General features: G+C 43.6%; 1 protein-coding gene across 3 annotated transcripts; it reads left to right on the top strand.

The window, feature by feature from the left end:
* Positions 1 to 4,102: 4,102 nt before the first annotated feature.
* LOC115735033 (bifunctional TH2 protein, mitochondrial-like) lies at positions 4,103 to 26,455 on the top strand. 3 transcript variants are annotated; one of them, XM_048271929.1, is made up of 6 exons: positions 4,103 to 4,330; positions 4,725 to 4,845; positions 5,446 to 5,709; positions 24,566 to 25,001; positions 25,174 to 25,434; positions 25,957 to 26,455. In XM_048271929.1, the coding sequence occupies exons 2-6, from the start codon at positions 4,777 to 4,779 to the stop codon at positions 26,373 to 26,375; spliced, it is 1,449 nt and encodes a 482-aa protein (XP_048127886.1). In that variant the 5' UTR covers positions 4,103 to 4,330; positions 4,725 to 4,776; the 3' UTR covers positions 26,376 to 26,455. The 3 variants fall into 3 exon arrangements, with proteins under 3 accessions (XP_048127886.1, XP_048127887.1, XP_048127885.1); XM_048271930.1 differs by lacking the exons at positions 4,725 to 4,845; positions 5,446 to 5,709 and adding exons at positions 23,411 to 23,519; positions 24,149 to 24,439; XM_048271928.1 differs by lacking the exons at positions 4,103 to 4,330; positions 4,725 to 4,845; positions 5,446 to 5,709 and adding exons at positions 22,947 to 23,265; positions 23,411 to 23,519; positions 24,149 to 24,439.
* The last annotated feature ends 8 nt before the right edge of the window (positions 26,456 to 26,463 follow it).

Raw genomic sequence — 26,463 nt, forward strand, 5'->3', positions numbered from 1 at the left:
AAATGCATATGTTATCCATGCGACCTCGCATCCTTAAATCAAGTGATCGAACTCCAACCAATCAATCAATTTAACTAGCCATCCATCAAGACATTTCATCAATTAATCCACATAAATTATAATGGAGCGTAGATCAATAATTCTATGACAAACATTCAATCCAATCGTACATAATTAAATCCAAATCATCAATCGGTCATACGCTCATTCTTGACCTATTATTCGCTCTCGATCAAGCAATGTCAATCAATTAATCAATTATTCCGTCCAAACTAGCCACAATTAAATTAATTCAACTAATTAGGGCCATTTAACTTAAACCGAGTTTTTAGCCTAAACCGGCCCTAATTAATCTACCAAAACACCCTAATAATCTAATTAAACTAATCCAAACATAATTAACGACCTAACCAAGGATTAGAGGTTGACTCACCGTTAATTACGCGAGGTTAAGCCGATGACGATCCTCCGAAAAATCCTTGGCACAAACTTTGGGCTCGAACGGGTCGCGAACCAAAATCCTCGAACTACGGACCCAACTTCTGATTTAATGTGTCCACGGGCTTGATATAAGGCCCAACTTTGTGCCCAAATTAATTGGGCCTCAGCCCAGCTCGCGGGCCCACAGATTTGGGCTCAACAGACTTGGTCCAGCCCAAAAACAAAGCATCCACTTGCAGAAACAGGGCGGGGCACAGCTAAGGGGAGGTTGTTCTGGGGGTCTAGGGTTGGTGGTGGCTGTGTGGGGTGGTCGGAGGAAGATAGTGGTGGCCGGCGGTGGTTCACGGTGGCTGGAGCAGACGTCGACAGTAGCCAAAACAGGTGTAGAGCAGTTTCGTTGGTACAAAGGAGCAGAAACAGGGGAGGTGGTCGGGGACTGTTTCGGGGCTCTGGTGGCGGCGGAACTTCACGAGGCTGGTGGGGATGGTTCGAGGGGGTTTTGGGGAGTGTTTGGTGGCCGGAGGTGGGCGGAGTAGGGCGGCGTGGCTGCGGATGAGGGCTGAGCACAGAATCGGGTATCATAGGGGTCAAAACAGGGCAGACTGTGGTTCGGGGCTGTTCCAGCCTTTCCGGCGACCTCGCGGCGGCTGCAAGCAGTGGAACGGCGTCACAGAAGATCAAAGGAGATGGCTGGAGGTCGAGGTGGTGGTCGTGGGGGTGGCAGTAGCTCGGAGCAGCTGCACCACTTTTGCAACCCCAATCCCGGCAGAAAATAGGGTATGTTGCTGAAGCTTCTAGCAGCCGGCTTTCCGGCGACTCCGGCGGTACGATGGTGGTCCGGCGGTGTTGAGGGAGTTCTATGGGTGTTATAGTATGGTGTGGTGGTTGTTTTCAAGGGTGGTTGTCACTGAGAATGAAGAAACGACGGGAGGAAGAAGGGCTGGAGTAAGTCGGCTAAATGAGGGGGGGTTATACGTGTGCAGCAAAAGAGAGGGAGAGAGAGAATTCTGGAGAGATGACTAAGGGCTGAGTTGGTCATGTGGGGTCCACTGAATTAATGGCCTTGTCCCTTAGCTCATAAAACCCTAGGGGTATTTTCGTAATTTCACACTTTGGCAGGGGGTATTTTGGTAATTTCGCACCCTAGGTAATTCCGGCGTCCAGAAACCGGACGGAGGGTTATTTAATCCAAACTCGAGTCAAAATAGCCCGAACGAAGATTAATATGAAATTTTCTAATTCTAAGACGCAATTACTCATTTAATCGGAATTTATTCCTATTTGAGTAACGGTCCCGGAAATTTCCGATTTCCGATTTCTAATTTCTTAACATCCAACCTTGAGCATCAAATTAAAATTTTCTAGTCGTTCCATAGACTAGATCTCACTATTTTGATTGCCCAAATTTTCAGGGTGTTACAGTATGGAAGTGTTTTAACAATATTATTTTTCTTAAAATTTATAAAAAAAAAAAAAATTCATGATTTGGTTAAATATAAAAGTGTTTAAGTAACACAGATTGGGTATGAGTAATTAGATTTGAATTGCATGAAAATTGGTTAATATAGATTAAATGGGTCAATATAGGTTGGACCATATTCAGCCCGACCCAAATCTGGCCCGACCCACCAATTTGACCCCTCTAGTCATAGCACACGTAATCCTCGTTTATCTCAACGGAAAGCGTGGGTGAACTAATTACGGAAATCCATAATATAGATTCTGATTTAGCTAAGGCGATGAGGAAAAAAGAAGAAGATGAAACTAACATAAAATACGGGGAAAACTTCAATTAAGGGTCTTAAGTGTAATTATTTTCTCAATTAAGGGCTTGAACTGGAATTTGTTTCAAATAAGTGCCTAAAGTGCCCTATTTATTTCAAAAAAGGGCATAACCGAAGAGCATTTTCGTCCTTTACTCTTTTTTGACAATTTTCTCCTTTTTTTTTTTCTTGCTCTGCTTTTCTTTTCCATTTCTTTTTTTCTTTTTCATTTTCTTTTCCTTTTCCTCTCCCTCTCCTCTCCTATCTTCTCCTCCCCTCCCCCTGCCATTGCTGGCCTCAGGCGATGGCCGCCCTCGCCAACGTCTGGCAGGCAACCCTCGGTGGACCCCTCGCCTGGGTCGGCGTCGGGCAACTCTAGCCCGAAGCCCTGGTCAGGCGAGGGCTACCCACCAGAGAAGGCTTCTTGTTCAGGAACTCAGCAGTGAAACAATGAAAGATGCAGGCACAGAGGTCCACCACAGAGACGCAGGCGCAGAGATGACTCCACTGGGCAGTTCCACCAACCTCAGAGAGACGTCTGAGTTCGTCAAGTCATTTCCTGTGGTGGGAACCATTAGCTATGACAACACCAGCAACAGCAACAGCAACCCGACAGAAGGTGGTGGCGTTCTTGAGGTTTCAGGGCAGAGGAGGAGAGATGGAGCGAGCTCGATCACGAGTAGGAGGACAGAGACCACCGCGACTCTGCTTCAGGATTCTTCAACCCTTTCTAGGCCTTTTTCAGCTTCAGCGTGGGAAAAAACTTGTCCAGAAGGAACTTCCCTTCCAAGTGGGACGACGCGGAGAAGTGGCTCATGAGCAGTTCTTCTTGCCACACCTCGCCCGCGCATGCCCTGAAGCCACTCGAACCACCTAGAATGTCCAGGCATTGTGATGGGTTCAGGCACAGCAACAACAACATCGAGGTATTTGCTGAGAAGTCAAGGGTCACCGAGGAAGAAGTCAAAGTGGTCTCTCAGTTTCAAGTGTCTCTGTCTTTGGGCCATGAAAATCTAGCCAGCGCATTGAATGGGATCTCAACTGCCTCTGCAGATGTACTCCTAAAAGGTATAATATACTTCCTTGGAAAAAAAAAAACTTCGATGGAGAGGCTTTGACCCTTTTCGGCTCTTTCACTTAAAACTGTTAACATCTTGGGCTCCCCTAGGGTCACCATCTTCCCCAACTCTCATTCACCATTAGCGCTGACTTTTTCTTTTCAATTTCTTGTTTCATTTCTGCTTTGCGTATGTTTTTAACCTGCTCTGCAAAAGGTGAGTCTAGGAATGTAAAGAAAGGAAAAGAGGCACACTCTGGTTCTATTCGTCAAATTCTACTGATCTTTCTTTTGAAAAGAGAAGTTGATTTCCATGGACATCAAGCAGAAATTCTGCATGCTCAATTTCTTCTTTCTTTCGAAGGCTGGGAGAAGGGGAGGAGAGGAGAGGGGAGAGGAAAAAAAAAAGGAAAAAGAAAAGGAAAAAATTGCAAAAAAAGTAAAGGACAAAAATGGCCCGTCGGTCAAGCCCTTCTTTGAAACAAAGAGAGCACTTCGAACTATTTTTTGAAACAATATTCACTTCGAGCCCTTTTTTGAAACAATATTCACTTCGAGCCCTTAATTGAGAAAGTGAGGGGACTCGAGGCCCTTCAATGAAATTTTCCCTAAAATAAATGAGTAATCTGAAGGGCAAAAAGGAAAATTAGAAAAGTTGCACCAGAAAACCGTTTTCTGTTAATACAAACTCCGAACTGAAAACTGTCAACTAACTCACATATCTTTCATTTTGGCGCTCTCTTCACTGTTTTGCCTTCCACTCTCACTTTACTGTTGCTTCACTGCGATCTCCAATGGCGTCTCCTTCTCCAACGGCGTATCATCTCTCTCCCATGGCGTCTCGCACTTCTTCTCCCACGTTTTCACCAGAAACACCTTGGTTGATCGAAACTCTGCTCGAGGACGACCGTAACCTCGCTCAGGGGCTCCGCGTCCACTCCAGCGTGGAGGCGGTCTTCATCAAGTTCACTCCCTTCGTCATCGCTCTGGCCGCCGGGAACTTGAGCCTCGACTCGTTCCGCCATTTCATCTCTCAGGGCAAGAACTTTCTCAAAGCGCAGGCAGATGCGTATGTCCTCCTAGTCCTCTACCGCCTTCTTTCTTCCTCTGTCCATTGTTAGCTGGCGGATTCTTCGTCTTGGTTGTGTTGATTGTCCTAGTTGAAGATGAGTCCACGTATTACGATCTCAAGAAGTCGTGTCACGACACTTTCGATTCTATCCCAATGCGAGCCCTCTTGTGGGTAGTCTTCTTTCTTATTCTGTTCATTGTTTGTTCGAAGAATCTGGGCTCCGGAGGTGTCGATGGTCGTAGGAATTGAAGATCGGTATTGGCTTTTGGAGAAATTCAAAGTGAACGTCACTGATTCTTGCTTTAGACATCTGAAATTTGGATGGCATGGAATTATAAGTGACGATTAGTTTCTATTTTTGATATTTGTCTCATATCCCAACATTTGTCAGGTACGAATCCGCAGGGAACCGTACGGACAATCCACGATATAACAACATTGCTATGATCAAATTGTGCAAGTTAAGAATTATCGTTTTGGAGGAAATGGTAATGCATGATTCATTCCTGCAGGTAAGAGCGAGGCCATTCTGTTTGTCAACGACGGGAGAGTGAGGCCATGCTTGTTTTATTCTCTTTGAATGCATCAATCAGATTGAAAGAAATTTCTGGTTAAAAATAAGCAAGATTTCTGATTTAACATCACGGTAGAGCGAAGATCTTCTTCATGATTTCTTCGGTTTTCTTTGCACGGCTAAAGAAAATTCTTGCGTTATCATGGTTGATAGCAGAGAGAAATGCCTGTCGTTACCGTAATGGTATTAAGGAGGTGTTCCAATGAAAGCAGCACGCTGCATCACCAAGATTCTCCCGGAACAACTCATGCTGGAAGCTTTGTGAAACTCGAACTGTTCACTGTTAATAGTTTGATGAATTTGACGAAGAAAACCTCTGTGCAATGAAAGTTCTTCTCTTTTCTGTGCTTCAGTGGTTTTATCAATGTTCATGCCAGTCAGAATAACTGCCAAACTTCTTGTCAGTTACCTCATGTCTAAGCCATTGAGTTCTCATTACTACAACTCGTTGTGTCATGGCAATGTTTAGGCTTTCTGTCATTGATTCCCGGCAAGTGCTCTATCGGTGAACTCATGATGTAGCTCTTTTCATGGACAGGAATGGGGTTTGGACGTTACCAAAGACGCCACACCCGATCCTGCAACGGCGAATTGCACTGAATTTTTACTGGGGAAAGGTGTCGTCAATCTGAAAACTCCGCTTGAGAAGACAATTGCTGCAATTTTCACGCTTGGCGCCCTAACACCTAGCGTTCAACTATGCCCTTTTTTGGCGGCGGAGCTCCGGATGTTGCCAAGTTTTAGGGCAGATAGTCACCCTTATCGGAACTGGATCAAAATGTATACATCTGAAAGTCACCAGGTTGGTCTCATTTGATTTTCAGCATCAGTTTCAATCCAGTTATTCTTTGCTTATACTAAGGAAGTGAAAACATAATCAGCATAAAGCAGAAATTGTCGGTACTAAGAGTTCATTCATTCTTTTCTGTGATTCAGGAGTTGGTCGTGAAAACTGATGAGTTGCTGGATATACTGTCTGTCAACTTGACGGAAGATGAGATGGATGTGCTTTCCGAACTGTATCAACGGACGATGTTACTTGGAATAAACTTCTTCAATTCTCTACCATTTGCTCAGCCCACAGTAGTTCCTGTGACAAAGGGACTTAACTCTGCAGAAGATCGGTTGATGGTTCTTTCTGATTTTGATCTGACTTGCACAGTTCATGATTCATCAACAATTTTGGCAAACATGGCCCTAGTAACTGCTGCGAATTCTCATCGTAGTTCATCTGCGAGTCCTCTTGCTCGGATGTCATGGGGTGACCTGCGAAATACGTGGGTGGAAATCTGCAACCAGTACGCACAAGAATGTGAAGAATGCATCGAAAGCATTATTCCAGCTGAAAGAGGTAAGCACGCTGTGAATTGGATTATGCTCTGAAACTCAACACCATGAGATGAGTGCTGAACAGTGTTCGATTATTTTGATTTTCCTACCTCCTGTAGTGGAATTTAATCATAGTTCGCTGGTTCAAGCGCTTGAGCAAGTGGCAGAGTTCGAGAAAAGAGCGAACTCCAGAGTTATCGAGTCTGGGGCTCTTAGAGGTCTGAAACTTGAAGACATAATAAGAGCTGGTAAAAGCCTCCTTCTTCAGGATGGTTGTATTAGTTTCTATCAGAAACTCACTCAGATTAATGTGGATGCTAACGTTCACATTCTATCGTACTGCTGGTGCGGTGTTCTCATTCGGTCATCTCTTTCGTCAGGTGCGTTCCTCAAAACTTTTACATTCAAGTGACATTCTGATTTCCTCTAATTTCATTCCCCTCGCACCATTCGACATGTAAAACCCAACTTATCAAAGATGGCACTTCTTAACAATCTTCAATGACTCATGTGGGTTAGTGATGATTCTTCTGGCTTTTGATGCTTTGGTGCAAGTGCTACCAAGGTTTGTGGCTCTATTCTGCTTCGTTTCTCCTGAGTTTAAGCATCCTCTCCTAGAGAGCACCTAAAGGCCCTCGCTTCAGTCTTGCGGGTCGAGCGATTTAATCCTGATGCAATGTAGGAAAGAAGCAGAGATAGTAACTGCAAATGCCCCCTAAGGGAATTATGTGAATGGGAGGCATGTAGATGTTCCCAAGCATTTCCTTTTAATCCACGGCTGCATCTTTTTGGTGTTTCTGATAAGGTTCATGTAAACGTTTTGCCACTTGAAGAATAGGGAATATATATCTACCTGATTCTCTTATTTTGATGGGGAGCAGTGGGTTTCGATCCCTCAAATGTCCACTCGAACGAGTTGATATTCAATGAGGAGCTTCTGAGCACCGGAAAAATGGTTCGGAAGGTCGAGTCCCCCATCGACAAGCTCCAAATGTACAACCACATCTTGGAGAAGGACGCGGACAAGCCAAACAAGTTAACCGTCTACGTGGGCTACTGCGTCGGAGACATACTGTGCCTGCTCGAAGCTGATATAGGGATAGTGATAGGGTCGAGCGTAAGGTTGAGGAGGGTGGCGAGCCAGTTCGGAGTGACTTTCGTCTCACTTTTCGCGGCCACGGTCGAGAAGCAGGAAGAACTCACTAACGGGGGCTCTCTGGACTGGAAGGGAGCGAGGTCGGGAATTCTTTACACGGCCTCGAGCTGGACAGAGATACATGCTTTCTTGTTGGGGTGGTAGGACACTATTGTTTCGCTGGGCGCAAACAAACATTAGAAGATAGAACACACATGTACATAGTTGAATACTCGAAATCAGACAACAAGATGGTGGTTGATTTTACTTGATCAAGTCATGTTTTTATTTTATTTTATTTTTCTTTTCTTTCAGCCATTGTCGGTCGCCGGTGAGCAAGAAAAAAAAAAGAGAAAAAAAAGAGAAAAGAAAGATTGAAAATAATTGAAAATTCGAATGGTAAGTTCCTCGAGGAAAATTGGGAAAATATTCTCCTATTCATTTGGCCAAATAATGATAAATATTAGTATTTTCTTGAAAAATGATTTTTTGAAAAATAGTTTCTAGAAAAGTTTCATTTTCTGCGAAGCAAACGGAGCCTAAGTATTGGAAAAAAGAAAGAAAGAAAGAAAACAGTGCCAAAGTAAGGATGAAACGTATTATAGATCAGATAAAATCAATGTTAATTACTTCTTAAGAAAAATTTAGTTTATTGTTGAGCATATACTTCACTTTTCCGACAAATGGAATATTGGTATTTTCATGGTGGCCCCGTGCGCTCCACACTTGTCTTAATTAAGAGCTTGTCAAAAGCGAGACATACATACGTCTCCCTACCTCATTGTTTATGTACTAAATTACACCTCGCGCTTAAGATGACGAAGCCCGTGCTCTGCTCGTGACTAACGTGAACCCGTCTATCTCGACCAATTACGAGAGGATTGGCTCACAATAAAAGGTGGTCGTGGCTCCCGTCCCATGATTCCAGCTAACGATATACATCACGGTGGTTCTCCTTCTCCCTCAATCGTGCTTGATGCTCAGCAAGGAAAGATTCTATAATAAGCCGGTTTGACGAGAGCGGGTTGTGGTCGTCGGAGCCAGAAAGGGCATGAACAAGGAACGGCTCCTAGCAGGATTTTAGGATGGCGAATGGGGCAAGAATGAACTGAACTATGCACCGAACATGAGGCAACGATTTTGCAATACATACGTGAAAATTGAAATTAACTCATGGAGTCGCATTTTTTTTTTTTGTGGAAACTCATGAGGGCGCCTTTTGACGTAACATAAATATTTAGCTTTGAAACTTCAAAGTTAAGCATACTCAAATTAGAGCAATATCAGGATGGTTGACTCTTTGAAACTTCAAAGTTAAGCATACTCAAATTAGAACAATATCGGGATGGTTGACTACTTCGGAAAGTGCCGGCCTATATGCACAAAATCATAAGATTTGGTATGAGACTAGTCAAAGCGGACAATATCTTTTATGAGTTAATCCAAGATATCACAAATTTCGAGGCATATATTTCTAGGGCTCTGTCTTACTTAATTAATGTTATCTTATATGACATTGCCTTTTGGAGGTTTTATCCATCTTGCTTGGTGTACGGGGTTGCCTGTCACTAAATTAGCCCCAAAGAACAATTATTGGATTCCTCTCTATTCAGTGTTAAATTAATCTTGGGAGAAGTTGATGACAGTCGTCAAACTCGTGCGGAGAATCATCTGTTGCATATCGTTGGCTAATATATGAGTTTGGATACTCTTATCTCTGCATAGTCCTATCTTTGGTGTCTCAATATGGAGGGGGTACATATAGATCGTTAACACTCTTTGTAAATCGTAGTAAAATCGGGTAAAAGTGATATAATTAATTAATTATGATCCCACATTAATAAAATATTGATATTTAAATTACATCAACGTTATTATGCACATTAAATTATGTGATAACTGTCTTGGTGGGTGAAAGTTTTCTATAGGAGCATACCTTAGTTTAAATGGGTAATCTAAGTCAAACCCCCTACGTCGGTTACAAAAAACAATTACAATGACAAAAGGAACATTACATTTATAGAGAATGTACGTTGTTTAAAGAGAAAGCACACTCTGGCTCAAATAAAAAAACAAGAAAAAAGAGAAAGCACACTAACACTTCGGAGGGCCAATTGGCTAGTAGCATTCGTTTTCGCCGATCGTTCAAAGCTCTATGTCCGTATCTATGCATTACGCGTTTAAAATCCTTCGACTAAACCCAAACGAGTTCTTGGACTTTGGCCCAAATAAGGTTGAGGCTCAAAAGGATTATCCACGCGGGAATCTTTTATCGAACTTAATCCGTTCGTTTTCCAATAAGGAGTTCCGGGTTAGTTTTGGACAAAGAGTGTCAAATGCGAAAGATATTTATATTGAGACGGAGGGCATGATACAAACTCTTGGCAATCCGTCAGCCCACTTGTTCGACAATGAGACCAACTTCGACGCACCAAGATTCAAGGTACGACTCCAGAGTTTAATCGACGATGCCAAACCAAATTGTAGGACACAATGCCAGGATCTAATCGACGACTTTGGACGGTGGATGTAGAACACAATACTGGAATTTAATCGACGATATTGGACAAGATGAGTGACGAGTACAACACTGGAATTGAATCGACGATCTTGGACTTAATGAGCCGACGCCGGAATTTAATCAACGACACCTAGCTCTCGGTATGACCCTCACCGGAATTGAATCGATGATGGGAATATGAAAACTACAGTTAAACTAGAAACTAGGTAAAAGCTAGGTAAAAGAGTTAAGGCTTGTTTGTTGAGTTGTTCGGGGGTCTTTTCTCGTTGAATGACCCGCGATATTTATAGGGAGTTTCCTAGTAACTCGCCTCGATCCTCTACTCCCGCACGGTCTCCCGTTCTTCGACGGTTTTCATCGACGGTTCCCGGATTCGCGTGCCACTTCCTCTCCACCTTTTGGGATTACCGCCATTTCGCGTAACCGCTTTGATCGTGGTTTCTTCGCGCGTCTTTTCCCTCTACTTTTGGGAATTGCAGCTTCTGACGCGTGGCACCCTCTTGATCCATCAGAGCCCGATTCCGGCACGCCTAGCTATAGATAATCATACCTTCCTCACGTACCTGTCACGTGACACCCTAGGGGATTCTAGGTGTCAACATTATGCCCCCTTTTTAAAAGAGGATTAATCGAAGATTTATCTATTTTAAAAGATATCCTTCGATTCGAGCGTAATCGGCTGCATCCTCATGATTACTCCTTTTCCATCTCTATTCCCAAAGCGCGGTCGTTTCGGATTTCCCGTCCTATTTGTTTTCCCACATCATCTAGGCTTTTGATTCGGACCTCTTTTCCACTTGTGTAAAAAGTCCTCCGTCGTCGTCTTCCCGCTTTCCAAAACCCTAAACCCTTTGGGGCTTTGTTTCAATTCTTTTCATGGCGACTCAAACCTTCGAACTCACGCCCGGGCAGCTTGTTGGTCGCTTTGACAATCTAATCAATAGTGAAGATGCTAACAATTGCTTTCTCAAGTTGCTGAACACCGCCGGAGAGCACGCTGGATTTATTTTGGGCTATAGTCTTCGAGATCACAACCGCACCCCAACATTTCTTCAGCCTTGTTTTCCAACGAGGAAAAATGAGAAGCTTCCCATTCAGGCTATGCCTCCGAGGGATATATGGTCGTCCCCATCTCCTCGATTTAGAAGCTTTCCCTCGTATGATGACAAGTTCTACTCCTGGTTTCAACGCCCGCGGAATGACCCACCAACCGTTTCTTCTTGGGCAGCTTCGGAAATAACAACAGCCCTTGAGGTTAGCATGTTAGCACAAGATTTGAATAGAGGACTACTAGGTTCTATTGTGAGTTTCTGGTTGGCATCGACCAACCGCTTCTTCTTCCTGTGGGGCCCTATGTCGGTCACCCTTTTGGATAAGTTCGCGATAGCTGGCCTTACTTCTCATGGAACCCCTACTGTTGACCTTGACGGCTTCGACGATTGCCCTATCTCCGAGGATGCTCTTGCTTATGGGAAGTTCTTGGACGCCTTCTGTAAAACTTCCGGCCCGGTAACTCTTATCGAGCGGATGACTTTCCTCCTCTTTTGGTTATCAAAGTACGTGTTCTTTAGTCCAACACTCAAGGTTTCCAAAAACTACACTATCTTGGCTTCCAATCTAGCATGGGGGAGAAACATTGCTCTTGGGCCCTTGGTTTTAGCAATCCTGTACCGTAGCATTACCCTTGCTTCCTTGTCGATGATGTCTAAGGATGAAGGCGTACTATCTGGTTCGCTTTGGATTTTGCAAGCTTGGGCGGCGTTCTATTTCCCTTTCTTGTTCGAGAGTATACCCCGTCATCGGGGAAGTGGGCCACTTTTTTCCTTCGGCGTACGATTGCTTATGGCTGCCCAATTACAGATTCCCGCTGGCATTTCATCTTTGTATTTTTACCTCCAACAAATTTTATCATTCGATGTGGCGATGGTAGACATGTTCCCTTATTCTTCTGCCAACTTTGATTCCATTTTTGATTCCGGATCGTCTAAATCGTATAGCTTTCGCGAGTTCTGGACCTGTATTCTGTCCCCTGTTGATTTGCCCATATGGATTTGCTCTAAAGGTAGATTCTATCCTAGTTTCGAACCTTACTTCCCTCAATACTGCGCTAGGCAGTTTGGTCTTCGACAAGCTATTCCTATGCCCACTCCATATTCTGTAGACTTTCCTTGGATGGCTAGGAAACCCTACAATCTTAAAGTCGATGCGCCTTTCGCCTGTTGCACTCGGGTTACCAACTTGATTCACCAGCGTTTCTCTAGGGACATTCCGGGAATTCTTCGATCTAGCCTTAGGGTCACGCCGGGGTTCACAAACCGGTGGTTGTCATTTGCCTTCGAGAGCCCTTATGAAGACGCGATCTCATTGCTTCTGAAGGATGGCGGGATAAAACTTCCCAGCTCCCTACCAAAGAAAGCCGACAAAAAGGGTGCCGCCAAGGCTCTCCGATTCGTTGATCCCAAACCAATGGCAACTCCCTCTGCCGGTAAGCTTATCTATTCTTCAGAGCTCGATGAACCTAGGGAAATCGACTTACCTATTTTCTATCCGTCGGATGAAGGTTCGGATGATGATGGCAGAATAGTCGGTGAGACGATCGCCTCGCTCAAGTAGCAGAAGAGGGCTCCTCGGTCTACAGCAAAATGTCACAAACCTTCGACGAAATCTCCAATCGCCCAGGCTTCTCGGGCCGCGTCTTCCCTTTACAAGAATACGCTGGTCATCGAAAGGTTGGATGACATTTTATCCATCGATGACCTACCTGTTTCCGCAGGATCGCCTACAATCCTTGCTCCGTCGCCATTAGTGACTTGTGGCGAGCCTTCTCCAACCCTTATTGCTTACCGGGCGTCATCATTAGGCGACCCAACGCTAAGCCGTGAAGATCCTCCTGCTTCTTCCTCAGCCCCGGTTATCTTTCAATTAGTGGCTGGTGACGCTCCGGATATTGGTGCTGCTCAAGACACTCCGACGGCATCCACCTCCTCGATACCCCAAGAAGATTTACAATCATTCTTGGTAGGCGCCACTCACCCTTTGGAGGAAGGTGATCCCTATGGTGTAGGGCAGGGGGACGTCTCTGTGGGATCGGCAGCCCTTAGCAAACCGAAGGTTGCATTATCTCGTTCTTTGGACCTTGCCCATTGCGGAGTTGGTTCATTTATCAATAATCCATCGACGCTTTAGGGCATTAAATCTATGTTTGCTGAACTGGTAAAAGACGAGATTAGCGTGCTGCTTCCCTCGGACGTGGTCACGCGGCTTAAACTCTTCCAAGAGCACTTCTCTAGCGTCTTCCGCCAGTTTCGACTGCATTGGGATCAAGTTACAGCTCTTGCTAACCTTGCAGACCAATCTCTTGGGTCGAACGTCGAGATACTGGAGGCCGAGCAGGTGGTAAGCTAGAGACGACGATCTCTACAATCTGTTGTTGATGAGATAACCGAGCTGGACGAAATAGAACTCGTCCTCGAGCAGCAGAAGATGGCAATTGAAAAGGAGATAGAGGAGATTCGACGCCAAAAGTCCGTCAAACTTCTCCGCTGATCTAATGTCGAGGACCGATTGAAGGCGTCAATGACCTCTTTGGAAGAGAAAAGGTAAGCTAATCTTTCCAAGATCGTGCAACAAGAAGCAGAACATTATCGAACTAGGAGTGCTTGTTTGGTTCGGAACCATAAGTTTGAGGATCTTTTTCGTAACTTGCTTATGGATGTACAAAAAGCCATGTATTCTGAAAGATCCCAATGAAACTGTTTTTTCGCGCCAATACTCCCACGATCTCCCCATGTTCACGATGCTGGCTTACTAGCATGAGTCGGTTTCCTTAACGTTTCCAATATATATATATATAATGACCATTTTTGATTATCCAGTGACATCTCATCATGGCAGGCCATCATCCAAATTTTGTAGGAGTCCATGCAGCTTCTTATTTATCTCGTTTCGATGATCTTTCATGCTGTGAGGATAAGGGTGAATTATCTTTGTCTTTCATGGATTACCAACCTGATAATGGCCACATTGTCCTCGGTCCACATCTCAATCGTTTGTCCCCTCCTTTGATGCTAGTAGAGTGTTTCCCTCGTCATTATGAAGAGGTCTTTCCCATCGAACAATCAACCATCTGTGCTGCCCCCTGGTTAACGTGCAATCACCGATTTGATTCTTACCCATCCTTTGATGACCGATTCTTTCGTTGGTACATCAGGTTGAGGGAGAATTTTCCGACATATGGGATCAAGCTCGGATTGGTAGAGCGTTGCGGTTACGTGGAATGTCCGTCGATCCTTTGGAATATGGCCTTGTCGGTAGCTCGTGTTGGTTTTGGTCACCCTCGTCTAATTGTTTCTTTCTTCCCACCGGTCCGGTGACTATTACCTTGCTCGACGTTTGGTCTATTGCTGGCCTTTCTCCCTTCCTTGAGTGCAATAATCAACTAGCGGATACTCAACCTCCTTTCAACACTTGTCGGCATCTAGACCTTCCTTATGATGAATTTGTAAATCACCATGCTAGGCTTTCGGGACCCATTTCTCCAAAAGAGCATCTAGCCTTCCTTTTATGCTGGTTAAGTCGACACATCTTCTGTCTCCCCACCTTGCAAATATCTTCAGAGTTTCTATATTTAGCATGTACGATTGCTCGTGGGATCAACGTAGGGCTAGGTCGTATGGCTTTAACTTCACTATATCGTGGCTTATCGGCTGCACAAACTTCTTTGACCGGGGAGCACCTCCATGTCTTTTCGGTCCACTTGTGGATCTTGCATGGGTGGTTGCGAATCTACTTTCCCCAGTTGTTTCAAGAAGGCACGACTCTGCTCCGTCAAACTACAATGCTTGAGTTGACTATTATCAACGATTCCGAGCTGGAGTTGTTCAATCGAATACTTTGCCCATTACCCGATAGCTTCCCTTCTTTCGACTGCTTTCTCAATATATTGCTATCTCTCACCGACTTTGAGTTCTTCCGGCTGGCTGTCAATGAAGGAGTCCATAATCCATCAAGTGACAATCCTAATGTTCATCTGTTTTGGATGAGCATCTTGACCCCATCCGATCTGTCATTGAACTTGTCCGGCGGTGGCACATTCTCGTCGGGCTTTGAAGTCTATAATCCTCACTACCGTGCTCGCCAATTTGGGCTTACCCAAGGCATTCCAATGCCCGTGGTGTATTCGATGAACTTTCCTATCTCCGATCATCGGGAAATGAAAGTAGACATAGTTTGTCACATTGATATTGCGCATGCCATCCTCGAACGTGCTCACTTCATCATTTTTTTCGGTCATCCATGTAGTTCCCTACTTTTTGACAAATGGTGGGCTGATTATCGTCTTGCTCTATTCTCTGAGCACGCCGACGATGTCCTCTTGAAAGTTCATTGGGCTCCATTGGGTTTGTTACACCCTTTTACGAAATGTGTTGTGTCACCTATGTCGTATGTGAATATGGAGTCCTCAGCTGATGAAGGTACTTGTTCCCTTGCTTTGTTGGCTATATTCGACTTAAGCATTGACTAACTCATTTTCAATACAGGTGATTCGATGGCTTCGGATGGCAATTCCGAAAGTGCCCTGGATACTCCCTGGGTGGCCCATACTAACATGGTAAGTGTTTCACATGGATCGTCGACTCGGTCCTCCAATGACTATCATCTCATCCGTGCTAAGTGGCTGCGACTTCATGACTTGCTGGGAAGAGAATATGCCAGCATATGCAACGACATGGTCGTGGAAGATGAAATTAAGGCTCTCCTCACTTTCTTGGCTCATTTGCCGTATGCTTTTCAATGTCGAGTCCTTGAGCCCATTGTTAATGAGCTTTTCTTTACATTTAGCTCGACTTCGAGATCATACAGGGCGCGACAAAAAGATCTGAAGGTCATCATCAAGCTAGATAAAGATGCTCTTTTTGCTACCGAAGAACTCGCGTGCTCTCAAGATATTCTTGATACTGCGGAAAACGACGGACATATTCCTCTGCGGACCTTATCCGCTCGGTTAATGGCAACCCACAAGTAAAAGATTCTTTGCAATTCTCTGAAGCTTGATCTTCTACAGGCCAATTTCTAGAGAGAAGCCATTATTGATGCCAATCGTAACAATGATATGAAGCTTCATAGGTTTGTTTTAAACATCCAGCAATATGTATTATAATTCATCGCCTATGGCTTTTAATGTGACCCTTGTCGACTTCATTGCCCCATTGTTTGGGTTTGTCTTCAACGAGCATTCTTTGTCTTATTGTCAAATCCGCGTAGCCCATCATGACGCTATCTCGAAAGATCTCTTTTTCCCTCGCAGCATTTAATGATAGACACCGTTTCGAGTACTTCTTTTCAAATGGAATAGTTGCGACGCTTCGATGATGGTAACGATTAGCTAGGGAACCGTCACCCACGTCATTATGGTCATTTGCATCTTTCCACTTTTCACGATGCACTCCTCCTCCTCGTAACTCGATAATCGTCCATTAACTTTATTGCCTTGACCATCGGAGGGTCGTGGGCAGATACGTGGCATCGTGGGGGCAACTGCTCTTGATCTTTGCCTATAAATAGCATGGTTTTCCAGTGGTGAGTCTTCACTCATACTTTGGCCCTTGCAAACTCAGAGCACATCTTTTCAAAGCCATCATGAAGCCTTCGTCTTCCTCTTCGTCAAAAGGTACCTCATGGCTTGTCTCTTGAAATCCTTACTTCGAGGGCTTAGGTTCCTCGGGTAGTTCACAATGGGGGTCCTCCATCCCAGTTGACTATCCTAGACTTCTTAGCCCTCGATTGGTTTGCTTTGAACCATCATCACCCGACCCTCTATCGAAGGTAATACCTTTGTCCGGGTGATTATGTGGTTTGCAAGTTCTTTCGATATCTTGTACCCGGACGCCATCCGAGCCAATTCGTTAGCTTTCCAATTCTTGCTTCTTTTGACATGGATCAATTCATATTCCGGAAAGTTCGACTGCAATCCCTTCGCCAAATCATGATGTAGAATGATATTTTTGCTGAGACATTGGTATTCTCCATTGAGTTTCTTTATAACCAACCGTGAGTCTCCTTTGATTCTCGCCGACCCGATCCTCATGTCAATCAAAATATTCAACCCCACAATCAAAGCCTCGTATTCAGCTTGGTTATTTAAGCATTCGAAGTCCAATCTAAACATGAGCTTCGTTTTTTGTTGACGAGGGGATATGATCATAATCCCCGCTCCGGATGATCATAATCCATGGTGCGATATGAAGATAATTTTCGTCATCTTCTATTTTCAAGCTTACGGGTACTTCGTGATAAAATCGGATATCGCCTGCCCTTTTACTGCTTTGAGCGGCATGTAAATTAAATCGATTTTTATTAGAGTAAACGCCCATTTTGCAATCCGGCCTCTTATGATTGGCCCGGACAACATGTACTTAATTACATCTGTTTTGCAAATTACATATACCGTGGTTGGCAACATGTAATGTCGTAATTTCATACAAGCGAAGTACAATGATAAGCACAACTTTTCGATGGGCGTGTATCTTGTCTCAGCATCATTAAGTATCCTACTCGGGTAATAAATGACCTGTTCTTTACCCTCTTCATTTTCTTGGGCCAGCATACTCCCTATCGTTGTATCACCTGCGGATAAATATAACTTCAATGGACTTCCTGCCTTTGGTGGTATCAACACTGGTAGCTTGATCCGGTATTTTTTTAACTTGTCGAAAGCCACATGATGTTTCTCCTCCCATACGAACTCTTGTTCATTCTTCAATCTGAGTAGCGAAGAAAAGACTTCGATCTTTCTTGACAAGTCGCCTATAAAACGTCGCAGGAAATTCAATTTTTCAATTAACATCCGTAGCTGCTTCTTATTCATGGGGGGCGGCAATTCTAAAATAACTTCAACTTTGTTCTTGTCTATTTCTATACCTTTCTAATGAACCAGAAAGCCTAGGAAATTACCAGCCCTTATCCCAAAAACACATTTCAAAAGATTCATTTTTAATTTGAACTTGCGCATTCTAACAAAAGCCTATTCTAATTGGTTTAAATGACTTACATGATCTATCTTAAGGATGACATCGTTAATGTAGACCTCCATGAACCTTCCAATCATGTCATGGGAAATAAAGTTCATTGCCCTTTGATAAGTGGCACTAGCATTCTTTAGTCCAAACGGCATGACGATCCACTCGAAAGTACCGATAGCCCCAGGACACCCGAAAGCTGTCTTGTGGACGTCTTCAGCTGCTATGAAGATCCGATTGTATCTAGAGTGTCCATCCATAAGAGACATAATCTCATTATTGGAAGCCGAGTCAATCAGCACATCGGCCTTAGCATTTGATACTCGTCCTTCGGTGTAGCCGCATTGAGATCATGAAAGTCAATGCATACTCCGAGCTTACCATTTTTCTTTTTGATTGGCACGATATTAGACAGCCATTCGACATACCTTGCCGTCCTTATAAAGCCAGCAGAAAGGAGACGCTCAATTTCCTCCTTAATTTTGAGGACCACTTCCGGAGCAAACCTTCTCGGAGCATGTTAGTGTGGTCGAAACCCCATTTTGATTGGTAGTCGATGCTCAACCACCTTTCTATTCAGGCTAGGCATTTCATGGTATTTTCAAGCGAAACAATCATTATATTCCCTTAATAGCCTCACCAACTGATCTTTAAACCGCTGATCAAGCAATTTATCGATGTAAGTTGGTTGTGGACAAGCATCATATCCGAGGTTTACCTTTTCTAACGGGTCTTGAGCTTGAACCGCCTTTGCGTCTTCCTCCATTGGAGAATTGTCGAACTCCCGAATTCCCTCTATCATCTCGTCTGATTGTCTAGCTTGTTCGGCCTTGTAGGCCGAATGCCCCCTAACGAAGGCTTCTACTAATAACTTGGCTCCCATCGACCAACCGGGTGGGTGACTCCGCCGGTTCCTTCCTTGGGATCTACTCGGTATTTCCCTTGTCGAAACGGCAGAATGCGATATTTCTTGGGTCAACCTCGGGAGGTTCAAATATGCGAAGGCGATCATCCGTTATGACCTTATCTCGCCCAAATATACGAATCCAAGTCACACAAGTTTGCGAGTTAGCCCTTACATATTCTACCTTATCACCATTCCAAAATGCTAGCATTTGGTGCAATGTTGATGGGACACACTTGTTTTCGTGTATCCAGTCTCTCCCTAGAAGTAGATTATATGACCTGTCAGCATCCACGATGCAAAAAGATGTCCTCGATGTTTTAAATCTGACGGTCAAGTTTGCCACATACATGCCTTTTACTTTAATGATCTCGCCGGTGAAATCGGACAACTGGATGTTCGATGGGATAATCTCATCATCGTTCCTTCCTATTTTCTTGAAGAAACGATATGTGATGAGATTTAATGTTGAACCTCCATCTACCAACACCTTCATTATTGGTCGCCCATTAATCTTGGCATTTATATTGAGCGACTTCAAATGATTCGAGATCTTCTCCAGTGGTTTCTTGAACTATATGATTTCTTCGTCATCGAAGCGTAACCGAGCACTCTCCTTTTCTTGTACTATTGCTTCCTCATTGTGACTAGTCAAGGGCGGCTCCGATCGAAACTCATTAGGCAACTTAACTTGGACCATACAAGAGCTTAGAGGCGATACTAACTTGCTTGTGCGATCTCCGAATTGAGATTTTGGTTTGGGGGAGCTCTTGAATTCAATTTGTCCGCAACCACCCTTAGTTGGTGGCACCTCCTCGGGTTTGCGTCTCCGGACCAAATTTCTCGCTCTTCGAGGTCTAGGACGACCTAGAGCCGTGGTCACCGGCTCGGGGTTAAGCAGTGTAACCCGTCGTTGTAATATGTGAGCTCTTCCTTTCCCTTGCAGCCTCCTTTTTCTGGTGCGGGTCATGACCCCTTTTTCCTTTTGAAGCTCTATCGCCTCATATCGGGATCCCTCCAAGGGGTCGCTGGGGATTTTAAGAGTCTTATGGTATCGAGGCCCGACTGAAGCATAATAATCTGATTGGGCGTTGTTGTCGAATCGCTTTTTCCACCCGTTCTTTCCTTGAGGGTAAGCTGGTGGAGGGCCATAACTCACGTAATAGTCAAACTTTCCGCTTGGTTCTCCCAACGTGTCAATCATAGGATCCCCTTCTCTGTACCGCCCAATCGGATTATTGCTCTGTTGGGCGGAGCGAGTCCTTTCTCGCTCGGCAGTCTTAGTGCCGAACGAGAAAGGCGCTCAGCACTTTAGATGCCGAGCGGATTCTAAATCGGTAAATATTTTTTTTTATACCTAATTTGATAAATATTTTTGTTTTTTTTTGCATAATTTGGAAAAAAGCCCATCGGCGAGAGCAAAGTTCGCTCAAACTAGAGGCTATCAATGAACAGAACTCTTGGCGAGCTATAAGACTCTTTGATAGTGCAAGATGTCGACACGACAAGATGGTGAGAATAGTACAGAAAATATGAACGAGAGCCTTCACGAGTCGACAACTGGAAGAAGATTGTTCGACAAAGTCATCGACGACGAGTTCAACCAGATATATGGCTAAGCGTCAAGGCAATGTAATTAGTGAACAAACAGAGGTTCGTCAACACGTCAATCAGAAGACGAAAGTAGTGGATCGACTCAAGCGCATGATTGCCAGATAATTACACCAACAATCTAACAGATTTGTAACTACTTGGATAATCTAAAAGCCCACGCTGTAATCATTGTAAACTCTCTCGCACAATTAATCACAGAATTGCATATTCATATTCCTCCTTAATTTTCCGGCAAATTTACATTCCCAACACTTCACCTTTCTTGCAACCTTTGGTTTGCCATACTTGCATTTCAATGTTTTTACTTTTTACAACCCTTTACTTTCTTATCCGAAATTATTGACCCATCAATTTCGACAAGCCATTTAGGTATCTATCGGGATAATTACCAAAAAGTCATAAACCTATTGTAATTGTGCTAATTCAGTCTTAAACCTTTTGCATTTATATCAATTCAGTTCATCCGGCCAATTTTGACCTGCCGACGCCGGCATGAAATTTTTTTAATAATATTTTAATATTTCAAAACTTTTAATTAATTTTTTATTTTTATTTATTAATTTCTCATTCCTTCTTTGCTTTCTGTTTGTGGCCAGCGAGGTTCATTGGAGCTCGCGAGTCACCGGGCGAGGGTCGTGGGTGAGGCCGCCTCATCCAGATTTGGGCAATTAAAAAAAATAAAACAAATTAAAGTATTATTAAAAAAATTCACATTAGCTCTGGCATATAAAAATTGACTAGATAGACTTAATTGGTACAAATGCAAAAGTTTTAGGACTCAATTGTCAAAATAATGGTTTAGACTGAATTGTCACAATTATAATAGGTTTAGAACTGTTTTGGTAATTTTTTCAGTATCCATTGAATAGAAAATTACGAATCAACCCCGACCCCTGAAACAAAAAATTGTTAGCTTGCATTTGCATATAGATACTAGGACCATTTCAATGAAACTCAAGTAAATTGTATCGAACTGGAGCTCATGGACTTAAACAGGGAAGCTCTGAGCTTAATCTAATTATCTGGACGAAAGCCCGCGAAAGTGTGATTTTCGGCCAAGCTTATTGAATGCCTCAATAACTGAAATTCGCATATGGGAAGCAGATTAGGAAAGATTGATTTCTCGATCAAACTTGAGAAGCAATTAGGCTATTAGAAAAACAAAATTACGGTTCACATGGCGAATAAAAGCAATTGGCATAATCTTCAAGATACTCTTACGCGCGCAGCTATTTGGAATAAATAAGAAAGTACTTAGATTTGAGAGATCGGTGGATTTCTTTATTATTCTCGGACCATCCCATATATTCGTGTTTCCCCTTCTACAATACAAAAGAGGAAATATGAGCATACGTAGACAAGAATAAGATTAGAAAGTACGTGGACTCCGTGCATCAACCATACCGCCACGGCCTTGGTGATGATAGTCACGACCCTGTTGCTGCGGAATCTCGCAGTTCACTTCGGTCTGAACCCGCTGATCGTCGTCATCGCCTCGACGTCTCGCGCCCATCTCGCTTAGTGGATCTCAACTCCAACCGACAGGCTAAGTCGAGCGTCGCTTTCTTCTGTTTGATCGGGTGCGGTTTCACTTTGTGTTCGATTCATTGTGATAGTGTGATATTCAGCCCACGCGCCACCACCTTTCGCCGGAGCTGCGTCACAACAAGTCTCTGTTTTTGTCGTCGCGGATCTGCAAAAGTCCGTCGGCCACTCTTCTCGATGTGTGATGCCTCTGCCCCATCCTCGTTCGTCACGGGCACCCGTAGTGGTCGACACAAGTCTTTATACCACGGATCAGCTTTTGGGTAACATCTCATCTCACATACTCATTATTTTCTCAACGGACTTTATATCTTTAGGACTCCTCTTATTCAATTGATTGTCTTTCAGCAATACGATGATGTTGATTCATGAAGTGGTCATGCTTGGAAATTATACGATTGAAGGAGGAGTTAGAAGATGGATAGAAAGTTTGGTCAAATTGGTGTCGAAATCGTTGCTCTTAGATTCTAAGTCAGTTTGGTGCAGTGCTTTTTCGTGCTTTGCAATATTGAATGGCAACCAATTCAGTCCTAAATCCATTAATTGTGCCGCTTCATTATTTGACAGTTTAATCATAAACCTTTTGACAATTTATAGTGATATAATTATATATGACCTATACATGTAGGAATGGCATTCCATGTGGGCCGGTATACTTAGGCATTAATAAGTATATAATAATTTGCATTATTAGAATATTCCCTGAATAGGTGTGAGTTGTAAATTTACTTGCATGAATTATTGACGATAGTAGAAATACTTTCCATCGGCGAATTATTTCAAGCGATCGATATTAGAAAAATATTTTTTAAATCATTTAATTTTCGCGAAATAAATGAATTTTAACATATATCATCTTTAAAAAAAAAAAAAAAAAGATACTGAACGTTGCGACGGTTGCACCAGAGGATCTCTTTCTGTTTTGACAAACCCCCAACTGGCAACTGTCAACTCATTTTGGCGCTCTCTTCCCTGTTTTTGACTTACCACGCTCGCCTTTGTTCACTGCAATCTCGAATGGCGTCTCGTCCTCCGATGGCGTCTCGCTCTCCCATGGCGTCTGGCTCTCCTTCTTCCACGTCATCTTCACCAAGAACACCTTCGATGGCGAAAAGGCTGCTCGAGAACGACCTCAACCTTGCTCGGCAGCTCCGCATCCACTCCAACAGGGAGGTGATCTTCATCAAGTTCACTCCCTTCGCCATTGCACTGGCCGCCGGGAACTTGAGCCTCGACACGTTCCAGCATTTCATCACCCAGGGCAAGAACTTTCTCAAAGCGTTCGCTCAAGCGTAAGTGCTCCTAGTCCTCCATCGTCTTCTTTCTTTCTCTGTCCATTGTTGGGTTGCGGATTCTTTGTCTTGGTTATGTTGTTGGTCTCGTAGTTGAAGATTAGTTTCTATTTTGATATTTGTCTCATCTCCCAACATTTGTCAGGTATGAATCCGCAGCGAACAATACGGACGATGAACACGCAGAACGCGAATTGCTGGAGTTAAGAAAGATCGTTTTGATGGAGATGACAAAGCATGAATCATTCCTGCAGGTAAGAACGAGGCCCTTCCGTTTGTCAAGGACAAGAAAGAGGGAGGCCATGCTTGTTTTTTTTCTCTTTGCATGCATAAAGCAGATTGAAAGAAATTACCCTTTAAAGAACAAGGATTGAAAAATAAGCAAAGTTGCTGATTTAACGTCACGGTAGAGTGAAGATCTTCTTCATGATTTCTTCGGTTTTCTTTGCACGGCTAAAGAATATTTGTGTTGACATGGTTGATAGCAGAATAAAGTTCCTGTTGTTCGTGTAATAGTGTTAGGGAGGTGATCCAATGAGCAGATTATTTACACACGAAAGCGGGAACGCCGCATCACCAAGGTTATCTTTGAACAACTCATGATGGAGGCTTTGTGAAACTCGAGTTGTGTTCCAGCGTCGATTCGATTGCAAACTTAATGCGCTTAGTGTGATCGTCATTCTTGAGTTCTTCTCCTCTGTGCTTCATTTTAGTCCGAAATAACTGTCAAACTCTCTTTGCAGTTTCCTCATTACAGACATATGTCTAAGCCATTGAATTCTCATTACCACTCCTGGTGTCATGGCCATGTTTAGGCTTTCTGTCATCGTTTCCCTCTAGTGCTGTATCGGTGAACTCATAACGTAGCACTCTTCATGGACAGGAATGGGGTTTGGACGTTACCAATGACGCCACACCCGATCCCGGAACGGCGAATTGTACTGAATTTCTACTGGCTGCAGCTTCTGGTAAAGTTGATGGAGCAAAATGTGTCCTTGAACTGACAACTCCGTTTGAGAAGACGATCGCTGCAATTTACACTATTGGTGCTCTAACACCTTGCGTTCAACTATACCCTTTTTTGGCTGCGGAGCTCCAGATGTTGCCAGGTCTTAGGGAAGATAGTCACCCTTATAAGAAGTGGATCAAATTGTATACATGTGATAGTCACCAGGTTGGTCTCATTTTATTTTCGACGTCAGTTTCAATCCAGTTATTATTTGCTGGAAGTGAAAACATAATCAGCAAAAAGCTGAAATTGGCGATGCGAAGAGCTCGTTCATCCTTTTCCTTGATTCAGGAATTGGCTGTGAAAACTGAAGAGTTGCTGGAGAAACTGTCTGTCACCTTGACAGGAGATGGGATCGATGTTCTTTACAACTTGTATCATCAAGCAATGATACTTGAAATAGACTTATTCAATTCTCAACCATTTGCTCAGCCCACAGTAGTTCCTGTGATAAAGGGACTTAGTACTGCAGAAGATCGGCTAATGTTTCTTTCTAATTTTGATCTGACTTGCACAGTTCATGATTCATCAGCAACTTTGGCTGAGATGACCCTAGGAACCGCTCCGAAATCTGATTGTAGTCCATCCGGATCTGAGCATAGTCCATCTGAGAGTCCTCTTGCTCGGATGTCATTGAGTGAATTGCGAAATATGTGGAAGGACATCTCCAAGCAGTACACACAAGATTATGAAGAATGCATCGAAAGCATTATTCCACCTGAAAAAGGTAATCAGGCTATAAATTGGATAAAGCTCTCAAACTTTAACTCCACAACTTCAATGCTAGATTCTCTGATACTCAACACCATGTGATGAGTGCTGAAGAGTCTGTTAAATAGGAGGGTGTTCGCCTATTTTTGTCCAGTGGCATCTGATTTTGATTTTCCTATCTCCTTCAGTGGAATTTAATCATAGCTCGCTGGTTCAAGCGCTTGAGCAAGTGGCAGATTTCGAGAAAAAGGCAAATTCCAGAGTTATAAAATCTGGGGTTCTTAGAGGACTGAAACTTGAAGATATAATAAAAGCTGGCAAAAACCTCATTCTTCAGGATGGTTGTATCGGTTTCTATCAGAAACTCACTCAGATTAATGTGGTTGTTAACGTTCACATGCTATCATACTGCTGGTGCGGCGATCTCATTCGGTCATCTCTTTCGTCAGGTGCGATCCTCAAAACTTTTACATGTCAAATGGTGCTTCTTAACAACCTTCAATGAATCATGTGAATTAGTGATGATTCTTCTGGCTTTTGATGTTTCGTGCATGTGCTGCAGTGGTTTGTGGCTCTATTCTGCTTCTTTTATCTTGAGTTATTCAAAAGCATTCTGACGATTGTTCCTGACGCAATGTAGGAAAGACGCAGAGACTAACTGCAAATGTCCCTTAATACGTAGGGTAACTCACAAATGTTTCCCTTGTGCAGTGGAGACAAAACAGAAACAATAAACACGTGAATGAGGACCATGTATAGGTTAGGGTTTACTCCGATAAGCATGCAGATGTTCCCAAGCATGGACTTTGGACATTAAAAGGATGTGGTTTCATCTTACTGAACCTGATACACATTTCCACTGATCCACAGCTGCATCTTTGGTGTTTCTGTTAAAGTTCATGTCAATGTTTTGCCACTTGAAGAATATGGAATATGCATCTATCTGATCTTCTTATTTTGATGGGAAGCAGTGGGTTTCGATCATTCAAATGTCCATGCGAACGAGTTGATATTCAATGAGGAGCGGCTGAGTACCGGAGAAATGGTTCTGAAGGTCGAGTCCCCCATCGAGAAGCTTCAAATATACAACCACATATTGAAGAACGACGCCGATGAGCGAAACAAGTTGACCGTCTACGTGGGCGACTGCATGGGAGACATACTATGCCTAATCGAAGCGGATATAGGGATAGTGATAGGGTCGAGCGAAAGCTTGAGGAGGGTGGGGAGCCGATTTGGAGTGACTTTCGCCCCGCTTTTCGCGGCCACGGTCAGGAAGCAGAAAGAAGTCACTGATGGGGGCTCTCTGAAGTGGAAGGGAACAAGGTCGGGAGTTCTTTACACGGTCTCGTGCTGGGCAGAGATACATGCTTTCTTGTTGGGATGGTAGAACACTAGGTTGCACATGTGGATTAAAGATAGCATTGTACATAGTTGAAAGCTCGCGATTCAGACAAGAAGATCGTAGCTGGTTTTAC

Source organism: Rhodamnia argentea, chromosome 10 (genome assembly GCF_020921035.1).
Source record: "Rhodamnia argentea isolate NSW1041297 chromosome 10, ASM2092103v1, whole genome shotgun sequence".
NCBI lineage: Eukaryota > Viridiplantae > Streptophyta > Magnoliopsida > Myrtales > Myrtaceae > Rhodamnia > Rhodamnia argentea.

What these genes read in the sequence shown, in the direction of transcription:
- LOC115735033 (XM_048271928.1), top strand. Translation starts at nt 22,991, where the DNA reads ATGGCGTCTCGTCCTCCGATGGCGTCTCGCTCTCCCATGGCGTCTGGC. An exon ending in CTCAAAGCGTTCGCTCAAGC is followed by an intron (nt 23,266 to 23,410) that starts GTAAGTGCTCCT and finishes AACATTTGTCAG; the next exon opens with GTATGAATCCGCAGCGAACA. An exon ending in CATTATTCCACCTGAAAAAG is followed by an intron (nt 25,002 to 25,173) that starts GTAATCAGGCTA and finishes TATCTCCTTCAG; the next exon opens with TGGAATTTAATCATAGCTCG.